Source organism: Artemia sp. Qi Xiang Cuo, chromosome 7, assembly GCF_049724085.1.
Source record: "Artemia sp. Qi Xiang Cuo chromosome 7, ASM4972408v1, whole genome shotgun sequence".
NCBI lineage: Eukaryota > Metazoa > Arthropoda > Branchiopoda > Anostraca > Artemiidae > Artemia > Artemia sp. Qi Xiang Cuo.
The window spans coordinates 80352662-80366296 of record NC_142800.1 but is presented as its reverse complement, the minus strand read 5'-3'; the positions used below and the strand labels follow the sequence as shown (position 1 = coordinate 80366296).

Sequence of the window (13635 nt, the reverse complement as noted above, 5' to 3'; positions counted from 1 at the left end):
ATGAGCCATCTCTGAAGCTTATACGAGCATCCTTTCCGCAACAGCTGTGTATTCCCCCCCAGGCATAACTTACAACGCCTGCCCCGGGCCCTGAAGGATTGTGTCGATCCCAGAGTTTCCGTTATATGATCTTTGAACTATTTTGAAAAAAATAGCACACTCAAAGTTTTTATGGGATGATGGGGAAAAAGAAAATGGGGCGTGAAGAGGGGGGGGGCTAGTTGCCCTCCGATCTCTTTTGACTCTTAAAAAGTGAACAAGAACTTTCAGTTTTCAATCTTATGAGCCCTCTCCAAAGTTTATACGAGCATCCACTCCATAAGAACTATATATGCCCCCAGAACCTTACTTACAACGCCTGCCTTCGCGCCCTGGGGGGGGGATGTCGACCCCGGAGTTATCATTATATGATCTTTGAACTATTTAAAAAAAATGGCTATCTCAAAGTTCTTATTGGGTAGGTTTGAAGAAAAAGGGCACGGAGTGGGGGTTCTAGTTGCACTCCGATATCTTTTGACTTTAAAAGTGAACTAGAACTTTCAATTTCCAATCAAATGAGCCCTTTCCGAAGTTTATACGAGCATACCTTCCAGAGGAACCATACATGCCCCCAGAGCAATACTTAAAAAGCCTGCCCCAGGCCCTGGGAGGTTGCGTCAACACAGGAGTTTTTCTTATCTGACCTTTGAACTATTTTTAACAAAATAGCCATACTCAAAGGAGTTTTGTTATATAATCATTGAACTATTTTTAACAAAATGGCTACCTCAAAATTTTTGATCAGATGTATTTGGGGGGAAAAGGGTTTGGGGGTTAGTTGCCATCCGATCACTTTTGAGTCTTAAAAAACGCACTAGAAACATCAACTTCCAATCGAATGAACCCCTTTGAAGTTTATACGACGACCCCTTCTATATGAAGTGCCTCTGGGAAATAAATAAATAGGGTGTGGGGGGCTAGCTGCCATCCGGTTACTTTTGACTCTTAAAAAGTGAATTAAAACTTTCAATTTCCAATCAAATGAGCCCTCTATGACGTTTATACGAGCATCCCTTCCTTAATAACAATATATACCTCCAGGGCATAACTTACAATGCCTACCCCTGGGCCCTGGAAAGCTGTATCTACAACGGAGTTTTCGTTATCTGAACTTTGAACTATTTTTAACAAAATGTCTATCTCAAAATTTTTATCTGATGCAGTTAGCGCGTGGAATGGGGGGGGGGGCTAGTTCCCCTCCGATCTCTTTTGACTCTCAAAAAGTGAACGAGAACTTTCAGTTTCAAATCAAATGAGCCCTCTCCGAAGTTTATACGAGGATCTCTTCCATAAGAACTATATATGCCCCCAGAGCATTACTCATAACGCCTGCCTCCGGGCCCGAAGGAGTTGCGTCGACACAGGAGTTTGTCATATCTGGCCTTTGAACTACTTCTAATGAAATGTCTATCTTAAATATTTATCGGATGGGCGTGGGGGAAAAGGGTATGTGGTGAGGGGGCTAATTGCCCTCAGATATCTTTTGACTAATAAAAAGTTAACTAGAACTTTCAATTTCCAATCAAACGAGTCCTCTTTGAAGTATATACGAGCATCCCTTTCATAAGAACCATGTACGCCCCCAGGACAACCCTTCCAAAGCCTATCCCCCGGGCCCTGGAGGGGGGGTTGTGTTGACACCGGAGTTTTTGTTATCTAACTTTTGAACAATTTTAAAAAACACTGGCTTTCTCAAAATTTGGAGCGACTGGGTTTGAGGAAAAAGGGCGTGTGAGGGGGGGGGGGGGCGAGTTGCCCTCCGATCTCTTTTGACTTTTGAAAAATGATCAAGAACTTTCAATTTCAAATCAAATGAGCCCTCTCCGAAGTTTATACGAGGATCTCTTCCATAAGAACTATACATGTCCCCAGAGCATTACTCACAACGCCTGCCTCCGGGCTCGAAGCAGTTGCGTCGACACAGGAGTTTGTCGTATGTGGCCTTTAAACTATTTCTAATGAATTATCTATTTTAAATACTTTATCGGATGGGCGTGGGGAAAAAGGGTGTGTGGGGAGGGGGTTAGTTGCCCTCGGATATCTTTTGACTCACAATCAGTTAACTAGAACTTTCAATTTCCAATCAAACGAGTCCTCTCTGAAGTATATACGACCATCCCTTTCACAAGAACCATGTACGCCCCCAGAAAAACACTTCCAACGCCTATCCCCCGGGCCCTGGGGGGTTGTGCTGACACTGGAGTTTTTGTTATCTAATTTTTGAACAATTTTCGAAAAACTGGCTCAAAATTTGGAGCGGATGGGTTTGGGGAAAAAAGGGAGTGTTTGGGGGGGGGGGGCTAGTTGCCCTTAACTCTCTTGATTCTTAAAAAAGTGAACTAGAACTTTCAATTTCCAATCAAATGAGCCCTATATGAAGTTTATACGAGCATCCTTTTCATAAGAACAAAACATGCCTTTAGGGCATAACTTAGAACGCCTTCCCTGGGCCCTGTGGGCTTGTATTGAAACCAGAGTTTTTCTTATCCGACCTTTGAACTATTTTTTAACAAAATGTCTATCTCAAAATGTTCATCAGATGGGTTTGCAAAAAGAAGGCGTGGGGGGGGGGACTACCCTCGGATCTCTTTTGACTATTAAAAAGTGAGCTCTAACTTTCATTTTCCAATCAAATGAGCCCTCTCTGAAGTTTATAAGAGCATCCCTTTCATAATAACCATATATGCCCCAGAGCGTAGCTTACAACACTTGCCCCCAGGCCCTGGGGGGGCTGTGTTGACACCTGAGTTTTGTTATATGACTTTTGAACAATTTTAACTTAATGGCTATCTAAAAATTTGTTATCGGATACATTTGGGGGAAAACAGGTGGGGGGGGGCTAGTTGCCCTTCAATGTCTTTTCACTCTCAAAAACTGAACCAGAACTTTCAATTTCCAATCAAATGAGCCCTCTCTGAAGTTTTTACGAGTATCCCTTTCCTAAGAATCATATATTCCCCCAGGGCATAACTTACAACGCTTGCCATCGGGCCCTAGGGTGTGTGTCAACCCCAGAGTTTTCTTTATATGGTCTTTTCTTATAACAATGACTATCTCAAAGTTCTTATCGGATGGGTTTGAGGGGAAAAGGGCGTGGAGGGGGGGGAATAGGTACGTTCCAACTCTTTTGACTCTTATAAGGTGAACTAGAACTTTCAATTCCCACACAAATGAGCCATCTTTGAAGTTTATACGAGCATCCCGTCCATAAGAACTATATATGCCCCCAGGGCATAACTTACAACGCCTGCCCCCGGGCCCTGGGGGGTTGTGGCCTCGGGCTCCCGGGCCCCGGGCCACCGGAGTTTTTGTGATATGATCTTTGAACTTTTTGTTTTAACAAAATAGCTATCTCAAAATTTTTATCGGATGCGTTTGGGAAAAAAGGTTTCGGGAGGGGGCTGGTTACCCTCCGATATCTTTTGACTCTTAAAAAGTCAACTAGAAATTTCAATTTTCAATTAAATGAGCCCTTTTTAAAGTCTATACGAGCATTCTCCATAAGAACCATATATGCCCCAAGGGCAAAACTTATAACCCTTGCCCCGAAGACTGTAGGGTGAGTGTCCGGCTCAAAGATATAAATTCCAGAACTTTCAATTACGCTAAACAAATTGGATATCTCAAAATTTTTATTGGATGTGTTTGGGAAAATGTTGGGCGTGGAAGTTGTATTAGTTGCCTTCTAATCACTTTCAAATATTAAAAAGGCACTAGCCATTTAAATTTCCAATCGAATGAGCCCTTTTTGAAGTTTCTACGACAACGCTTTCTATAAAACCCTGATATTCTCCCAGGGCATAACTTACAATCCTTGCCCTGAGGGCTGTGGGGGGTTGTCATCCTCAAAGACCTGATTTCCAGAATTTTCAACTACTTTGAAAAAAATGGCTATCTCAAAATTTTGATTGGATGTGTTTGGGAAAAAGGGGGGCGTGACAGGGGGGTTAGTCGTCCTTCAATCACTCTCGACTATTAAAAAGGGCACTAGCCCTTTGAATTTCCAATCGAATGAGTCCTTTTTGAAGTATTTACGACAAAGATTTCTATATAAACCTTATAGGCCTCCAAGACATAACTTACAACCCTATGTCCTGAGGGCTGTGGGGGAGTTCCCTCCTCAAAAACTTAATTTCTATGTGCAAATCAAGTACGTAGAACAAAATGTCTATCTCAAAATTTTGATTGGATGTGTTTGGAGAAATGGTGGACATGGAAGGGGTGTTCTTTGCCTTCCAATCACTTTTGACCCTTAAAAAGGGCACTAGAACTCTCAATTTCCAATAGAATGAGTCCCCTTTGAAGTTTTTACGACGACCCCTTCCATATGAAGTGCCTCTGGGAAAAAAAATAAAATAAATAATAAATAGCCTAATAAAACACTGGAGCCGTATGGCCTTTACTATACGTTATTGGCGTTTACTGAAAACCAATCTTAATAGTAAAAATAAACTTTAAAATTATCTTAAAATTTTGAACTGATGAGCTTTCAGCAATTAATATCATTATACATCAAATATTCAGTTTAATTTATTAGTTCTTTCTAAAATTGTTCAAGACGAATATGGTTTCACTACAAACAAGAGCTTGGTTACTGCGCCCATTCTTAACTATAAAAAAGACCCAAAAACATACTGCGTCATTGGCGCTTAATTGAAAACGAATTATATTACAAATATTTTCTTTTCCAGTTGTTACAGCATTGAAAATAAAAATAAAATTAGAGTGAAATAAATTCTTGAACTGATGGATCTTTCAATAATTAATATCATTATACATCAAATATTCAATTTGATGTTGTTTATACTGTTCAAGACTGTTCAAGACGCATATAGTTTTCAGTAAAGTGCCAATGACGCATTAGGTTTTAGACTTTTACAGTGAGAGAAGGAGGCGATACCCAAACTATTGTTTGTAGGGAATGTTGTTCGTTTCAAGCTTGATTTGCATATTCAATTTAAGTTTCACTGGTTTTAAGATTTATTTATTCATTTACATTAATATCTTTTGCAAGTTTTTTTGCATTGATTATTTATTTAATTTCTGTTCGTTTTAAGTTTCATTTATACTTCAATAGCAAATTTTTTTTTTTCGTTTTAAGCCTGATTTTCATATTCAATCGAAGCATAGCTCGCCTTAAGGTCTATTTATTTATTTATATTATTGCTTGTTGTATGTTTTTTCGTATGATTGTTTATTTAATTTCTGTTCGTTTTGAGTTTCATTTATTCTTTAATAGTAATTTCTGGTCGGTTTGAGTTTGAATTTTAACAGGTATTTGTATCTGCTGAGCTTTTCGGAAAATGGTTTTTAATTAATTTTGTTTGTTTTTGATTGCAAAAAGTTTCAAGTTTTTTAACTTATTTAAAAACTAAACTTTAAAAGAAATGAAATCTCCATCAAAGTATCAAAACTGGTATCAAAGTAACAATATCAAAATGAAAAAAGTTTGCCCCCTTTGAAATGAGCCCCCTTTGAAATTCATACGGTGACCCCTTGTATATGAAGTGCGTCTGGGTCAAAAATAAATGGAGTGCGAGGGGAGGCTAGCTGCCCCGATCACTTTTTACTCTTAAAAAGTGAATTACAACTTTCAATTTCAAATCAAATGAGCCCTATATGAAGTTTATACGAGCATTCTTTCCATAATAACCATATATGCCCCCAGGGCATAACTTATAACGTCTACCCTCGGGCTCTGGGGGGCTGTTTCGACACCAGAGTTTTTGTTATCTGAACTTCAAATTATTTCTAACAAAATGTCTATCTCAAAATATTTATCTGATGCATTTAGGGCGTGAATGAGAGGGGGGCTAGTTGCCTTCCAATCTCTTTTGACTCTTAAAAAGTGAGCGACAACTTTCAAATTTCGAATCAAATGAACTCTCTCCGAAGTTTATACGAGCATTCTATAAAAACTATATATGCCCTCAGAGCATTACTTACAACGCCTGTCTCCGGGCGATGGGGGGTTGCGTCTAAACAGGAGTTTTTCTTATCTGACCTTTGAATTATTTTTAATCAAATGGCTATTTTAAAGATTTTATTGGATAGGCTTAGGTAAAAAAGGGTGGGTAGGGGGTGAGGCGGGGCTAGTTGCCCTCGGATAAATTTTAACTCTTAAAAAGTGAACCAGAACTTTCAATTTTCAATCAAATTAGCCCTCTCTGAAGTTTGTACGAGCATCCCTTTCGTAAGAACCACACACGCCCCCAGGACAACACTTAAAACGCCTACCCCCTGGGCCCTGGGGGGTTGTGCTGACACCTGAATTTTTGTTATCTGATTTTTTTAAAAATTAAAAAAAACTGGCTATCTCAAAATTTGTAGTGGATGAGTTTGGGGAAAAAAGGGCGTGGGGGGCTATTTGCCTATAAATCTCTTGACTCTTACAATGTGAACTAGAACTTTCAATTTTCAATCAAAAGAGCCCTCTATGCAGTTTATACGAGCATCCCTTTCATAATAACCATACATACTCTTAGTGCATAACTTAGAACGCCTTCTCCCGGGATCTGGGCGGTTGTACTGACTCCGGAGTTTTTCTTATCCGACCTCTGAACTATTTTTTTTTAACAAAATGTCTATCTCAAAATTTACAACAGACGGGTCTGGAAAAAGAATGCTTGGAGGGGCTAGTTGCCCTCGGATCCCTTTTGACTATTAAAAATGAACTCGAACTTTCAATTTCCATTCAAATGAGCCCTCTATGAAGTTTATACGAGTATCCCTTTTATAAGAGCCATATATGCCCCGGGGCATAACTTGCAAAGCCTGCCCTCGGCCCCTGGTGGGTTGTATCGACACCTGACTTTTTGTTATCTGACTTTTGAACATTTTTAAACTTAATGGCTGTCTCAAAATTTTTATCGGATGCATTCGGAAAAAATGGCGTGAGGGGGGTATTTGCCCTCCAATCTCTTTTGGCTCTCAAAAACGGAACTAGAACTTTCAATTTCCAATCGAATTAGCTCTCTCTGAAGCTTTTACGAGCATCTCTTCCATAAGAACCATATATTCCCCCAGGGCATAACTTACAACGCCTGCCTTCAGGCCCTGGGGGGCTCTGTCGATCCCGGACTTTTTGTTATATGGTCTTTGAACATTTTTTTTTAAATTGCTATCTCAAAGTTCTTATCAGATGGGTTTACAAAAAAGAGGGCTTGGAGGGGGGGCTGGGTGTCCTCCAATCTCTTTTGACTCTTAAAAAGTGAACTAGAGCTTTCAGTTTCCAAGCAAATGAGCCCTCTCTGAAGTTTATACGAGCATCCAATTTCATTAATACCAAATATGCCCCCAGGGCATAACTTACAACACCTACCCCCGGGCCCTGGGGGTTTTGTTGACACCGGAGTTTTTATTATATGATCTTTGAACTATTTTTAACAAAATAGCTATCTCGAAATTTTTATCGGATGCATTCGGGAAAAAGGGCTTTGGGGGCTGGTTACCCTCCGATATCTTTTGACGCTTAAAAAGCGAACTAGAAATTTCTATTTCCAATCAGATGAACCCTCTCTGAAGTTTATATGAGCATCCCTTCAATAAGAACCAAATAAGCCCCCAGGCCATAACTTATAACCCTCTCCCTCAAGACCTTGGGGGTGGGGGGGATGTCATGTTCAAGAATATAATTCCAAGAACTTGGCTATCTCAAATTCTGATTGGATTCTTTTGGGGAAATGGTGGGCGTGGAAGGGGTGTTTGTTGCCTTCCAATCAATTTCGACTATTAAAAAGGGCACTAACCATTTAAATTCCAATCGAATGAGCCCTTTTTGAAGTTACTACGACAACACTTTATATAAAAATCTTATAAGCCCCCAGGGCATAACTTACATCCCTTGCCCTGAGGGCTGAGGGAGGTTTTCATCCTCAAAGACCTAATTTTCAGAATTTTCAACCATGTTTAACAAAATGGCTATCTCAAAACTTTGATTGGATAGGTTTGGAGAAAAAGTGGGCGTGGAAGGGGTGTTAGTTGCTTTCCATTCACTTTTGCCCCTTAAAAAGGACACTAGAACTCTCGATTTCCAATAGAATAAGCCCCCTTTGAAGTTTCTACGATGACCCCTTTCATATGAAGTGCCTCTGGGAAAAAAAATAAGTAAATAATAAATAATAAAACATTAGAGACGAATGGCATTTACTATAGGCAACGCTATGGCGTTGCCTCTGATATAGCAATCATCAGAACTAAGGAAAAATGAGTTCCGATTGTTTGCTTCCCTTTTCGTTGAGAAGATAATAATGGAAAATGGAAAATAGAAGTTAAAATGGAAAACCAAAACCAGATAACAATCCTCTGGTCAGTATTTAAATTTTTGCCAATACTACCAATGATCAAATAATCCTGTGCCAAAGCCACCCTTCTAACTACCATCAATAAAAATAACCACAAAACTTTAATTTTATTGTTATAAAACAACTGTATTTAAATAGTCACTATGTTCACCTTCACTTTTACTATATCTCCCCCTCCCCTCCCCCCTAATGCCTGAAAACTCTTCCAGAGTCTATTTTGGTTAATAGTTTCGCTGATTTAAAAGAAGTTTCTGGAAAATGGAAACATGTAATATTGTGAGTTAACTCATGATTACATTTTGGGCATCGTATCTTATTAAATTAAATAAAAAAAAAACAAGTTTTTTAAACTGAATGTAAGGAGCGACATTAAAACTTAAAACGAACAGAAATTATTCCGTATATGAAAGGGTCTGTCCCCTCCTCAATGTCTCGCTCTTTACGATTAAGACTTTTATTGTTTTGAGAAATAAAGTTGTGGGAAAGAGTCAAACATTAGCATAAAGAGCAAGGCGTTGAGCAGGGGACTGACCCTTTCATATACGGAATCATTTCTGTTCGTTTTAAGTTTTAATGTCGCTCCTTACATTCAGTTTAAAAAACTTGTTTTTTTATTCAATTTCTGATCGTTTTTTAGTTAATTCAGCTTTTATTTTGGTGCACCTTCATTTAAAAAGTAAACAAAATTTTGTTCCAATTCTTTAAAAATGACACCTTAATCACAAAGTCCGTTAATTAGAATAAATAGCTCTTATGAAATTACTAAAAAATCTTTGGCTTAAAGAGCGAGGCATTGACTAGAAGGTGAACCCAATCATATAGCTAATATTTTTTTTGTTTGTTTTAAGTTTTTATGTTGCTCCTTACTTTCAGTTTAAAAACTTTTTTTTTTTTATTTAATTTCTGATTTTTTTTTTTAAATAATGATGGGAAATCTGGCGCCCCCTTCATAGCAATATTCCTTCCCTCAGGAAAACTTCCTTCATGAAAAGATCCTCCCATATACCCCCCGACCCAACCCCACCCCCCACTACCATAAAAAATTCCCCCTGAAAACGTCTGTATACTTCCCAATAACCAATACTATATGTTAACATTGGGTAAAGTTCAAAACTTTCAGCCACCCCCCTGGGGGCTTCGAGGGATTAAGTCATCCTAAAAGACATAGTTATAATACTTTCGACCATGTTGAACAAAATGACAATCTCAGAATTTTGATCGGGTGACTTTGGGAAAAAAATGAGCGTGGGAGGGGGCCTAGTTGCCTTCCATTTTTTTTTGGCCACTTAAAAAGTCCACTAGAACTTTTAATATCCATTCCAATGAGTACTTTCACAATATTCTAGGACCACTGGTTCAATACGATCACTCCTGGGGAAAAGAAAAAATAAAAAAAAAATAAACACGCATCCGTGATCTTTCTTCTGGCAAAAAATGGAAAATTCCACATTTTTGTAGATAAACCTCTACAGTAGGGTTCTCTGATACTCTGAATATGATGGTGTGATTTTCATTAAGGTTTTATAAATCTTAGGGGGTCTTTCCCCCTTTTTCGAAAATCAGCCAAATTTTCTCAGGCGCTTAACTTTTGATGAGTAAGATTAAACTTGATGAAACTTATATATTTGAAATCAGAATAAAAATTTGATTCTTTTGATATATCTGTTGGTACCAAAATTCCGTTTTTTAGACTTTCGGTTACCATTGAGCCGGGTCACTCCTTACTTACAGTTCGTTACAGTTCGCACGAACTGTTTGATTATATAAAATTAATCTGTAATATTTGGCTAGGGAATCTTTCTCTCAAAAAAATATAATTTTTTGTAAAGTATTTTGCAACAAGAGAGATATCATTATAGCAAAGTTATAAGCAAAATCACTTGGGACAACTAAGAGTCGTTTAAAAAACACTTTTAAAGTTAAAGTTTCAGCTTAATACCCTTAGCAACTGCTTGAATATTGCAAATACCCTCTTCGGACATTCTGAATGCTCACATTGTCTTTTCATTTAGTTCATAATGCCTGAAAGTTTCAACTTAATAACTTAAATTGTTCCTGACATGTGGCAAATACACCCTTTTCACAACCCTGGTGCATCTATCTCGTGCGATTTATTCAACACCCTCTAAAATTCTCAGCTTACTTAGGACTTCCTGAAATTTTGCAGATACATTCCTTTTGACAACCTGGATCTACACGGTATGTTTCAATTTCGTTCAACTTTCTCTGGAAATTTCAGCTGATTCCCTCAGTTGTTCCTTAGATACTGCAGATACGCCTATATCACAAACTGGATGCATATAGTGTCTTTTAGATTAGTTCAAAATCCCCCACAGTATTCTCTTGAACTTTCAACTTGATACCCTAAACCACTCATGAGATATTTCAGATAAGCATTTTTGACAACCTGGATGAACAAACTTTCCTTTGATATAGTTCAACACTCCCTCTTCATTCCCTGAAAACTTAGCACAACTTTCCTTTGCTGCTCCTGATATATAGCAGATCTTTTAAAGTCTTAACGTTTTTAAAGTCTTTTTAAAAACGTGGATGCGTATAATTTCTTCTGATATAGTTCAAAATCTACCTTCAGCATTCCCTTGGATGACAAGTTGGATGCTTGTAGTGTCTTTAATTTACATTAACATTGCCTTCGGAATTCCCTAAAGTTTCACCTCAGTACCATTAGCCGTGCTTGAGATACTAAAGGTGCGCGCGTATGCTGGATACACATAGTTTCTTTGATTTAGTTCAACATACCCCTTAATATTGCCTGGAAGTTTCAACATCATAGCTTTAGCCCTTCCAATGGTATTGTACAAGTCCCCGTTTCCCATTATAAAATATGTGCTTAAACAATTGCTAATTTTCATTATTTACGGCCTTTGCCTCAGGCTCGGTAGGGGTTTATATTATTCCCGGAGACATTGTTATTGGACCTTTCGCCTAATTTAATAAAAATGGCAATCTCAAAAGTTTGATAAGGTTTTTTTGGAGGTTAGGGAGGCTCAGGTAGCAAAAAAAAGAAATGGGCGGCGACTGGTTGTATTTCAATCAGATTTTATTTTTACAAAGGGTGCTAAAACTTTCATTTCCGATCGAACAAGCCTCCTTTGTTGTTCCTCTTTTCCAACCACCCCCCACCGTACCCCCAAAGGCGTAGAGCCAATAATATAGCCATTTGGTTCAGGATAGTCAAAAGGCCCAATAAAAATAGTCCAGGGATGAGATTACCCCACTGGTGGTGAGGAGACAGTAGCTAAACTCCTCTTTCAGTCGTTTCTATTCCTTTTAATTTTAACTTGAGTGTTCATTTTAACTTCTACTCGTTTTAGAATTTATTTATTCATTTGTATCAATATATGTTATCTTTATATTCGATGTGATCAGATTCAGTTTAATTTCTGCTCGTTTCGGGTTTCATTTCTTCTTAGATAGCAATTTCTGGTCGTTTTTACGTCGCTCTAGCGTTATCTACATGGAGATCCCATAAATGGAGATAATCAAACATTGTTGCAACAGAGACTGGTTGTGGTTTAAAGTGAAATTCAACATATTTATCTATACAAGGCATAATATATCCAGATATCTCCAATAAACATTGTTAGTTTAGTCAAAACAAATTTGAAAAATCATGAAGACTTCTGAACTTTAAAAGAAAGTTAAAACTGAGCAGATATTTTTAATTAACCAATCGTTGCAGCTCTTCATAACAGTAAACTAATTATTATAAGTATTTACGTGTTTATTGAACGTCTTTTACTTTGAATAAAAATCTCTTTTATGCTCTGTAATATGTAGATTCAAATAGTTTAATATGATGTTTTGTATAGTTCTATATATTGTCACTGACGTAATGCTTCATATCCCTTTTCCAAAAATAAATAATGTGTGAGTACCTTTGATAGGCTGTCAACACAGATATATTCAGAGATTTTTTCGAGGAGGACTGACAGGGAGTCTGGAAATTTACCCTATTTTGTCAGAACTTAAGGTCAAGCTAGGGTTCAACACCTTTTTTAGGGCTGCACTTTCCATCTTTGCCCCGTACCAAACATACCAATTGCTATAGAAAATGACTTACCAGAGCAGCGATTTTTTTGATAAGCAGACATTTTTGAAATTTGTTGCAGTATAGATTGCTTATGCTTTAAAAAGAAATCCAATACCTTTGCCATTGCTTCATCTTCCAAAAACTTGGGTGATATTTTATGCTCGCGCGATCGACAACCCTAAAAGAACAAAATGGTAACTTGCTAAACATTTAAGGCAGAGCTCAATTTTTAGAAAGCCTGTTCTTGTTTTCACTTGTTTTTATCTTTTAAAAATAGCTTCTGATAATTCGCTTATACAATTTTTTTATACTTTTGATAACAAAATTTAATTTTCAAGCTGTTTAAACTTAAAAAATAAAGCCACTTTTCTTTAAAAATTGTTCTTTTTAAAAAAAATTTCCTCTCCCAGTCAAACCTCAAAATCAAATTCCCTCTTCCAGTCAAACCTCACTTTCCTTCTTTAACACTACAAAACTTTGCGAATATATATATATATATATATATATATATATATATATATATATATATATATATATATATATATATATATATATATATATATATATATATATATATATATATATATATATATATATATATATATATATATATATATATATATATATATATATATATATATATATATATATATATATATATATATATATATATATATATATATATATATATATATACTATATACATATCTATATATACATATATATATATCTCCCAGTTTACAATAACAAAACAGTCACTTTTCTTGCACTTTTCTCTACTCATTTCTATATTTATACCTCCCTCTGCACACAGTTTAGAAATACCTTCAAATACACTTTTGGCTCCAACAGCATTATAAAACTCGTGTAACAAACAATCTAAAGGTTGTTCCATCATTTGCGTGTTTTGAAAACTATATTTACCTTTAATATAATACTTTTATTTTTCAAGACATTGACTGCAAATAAATAGAAAATCAGTATAACATTCAAGATGATTGGAAAGAACTAATAAAAATAAACTGAATATTTGATATATAATTATAGTTTTCTTTATTTAGATGTTTGATCTATATCTCCAAAAAAGGCTAAAGGTATATGTAAAGTCTTTCAGGGTATTTTTAGGGGATGTTGAACTAAATCAAAACACACTCTGTGCATGCAGATTGTCAAAGGAGTGTATCAGCAATATCTCAGAAACAGCTTAGGGTATTAAGTTAAAACTTTCAAGAATGTTGA

At 36.7% G+C, this 13635-nt stretch overlaps 1 protein-coding gene across 1 annotated transcript in view; it reads right to left on the bottom strand.

Moving 5' to 3' along the window:
• Window positions 1–13635, bottom strand: part of LOC148950745 (SANT and BTB domain regulator of class switch recombination) — a 205171-nt gene that overhangs the window by 61117 nt on the left and 130419 nt on the right. The window contains exon 6 of the mRNA XM_089091935.1: window positions 12427–12574. Coding sequence (XP_088948061.1) covers window positions 12427–12574 — 148 coding nt within the window. The remainder of the gene's footprint in view (window positions 1–12426; window positions 12575–13635) is intronic.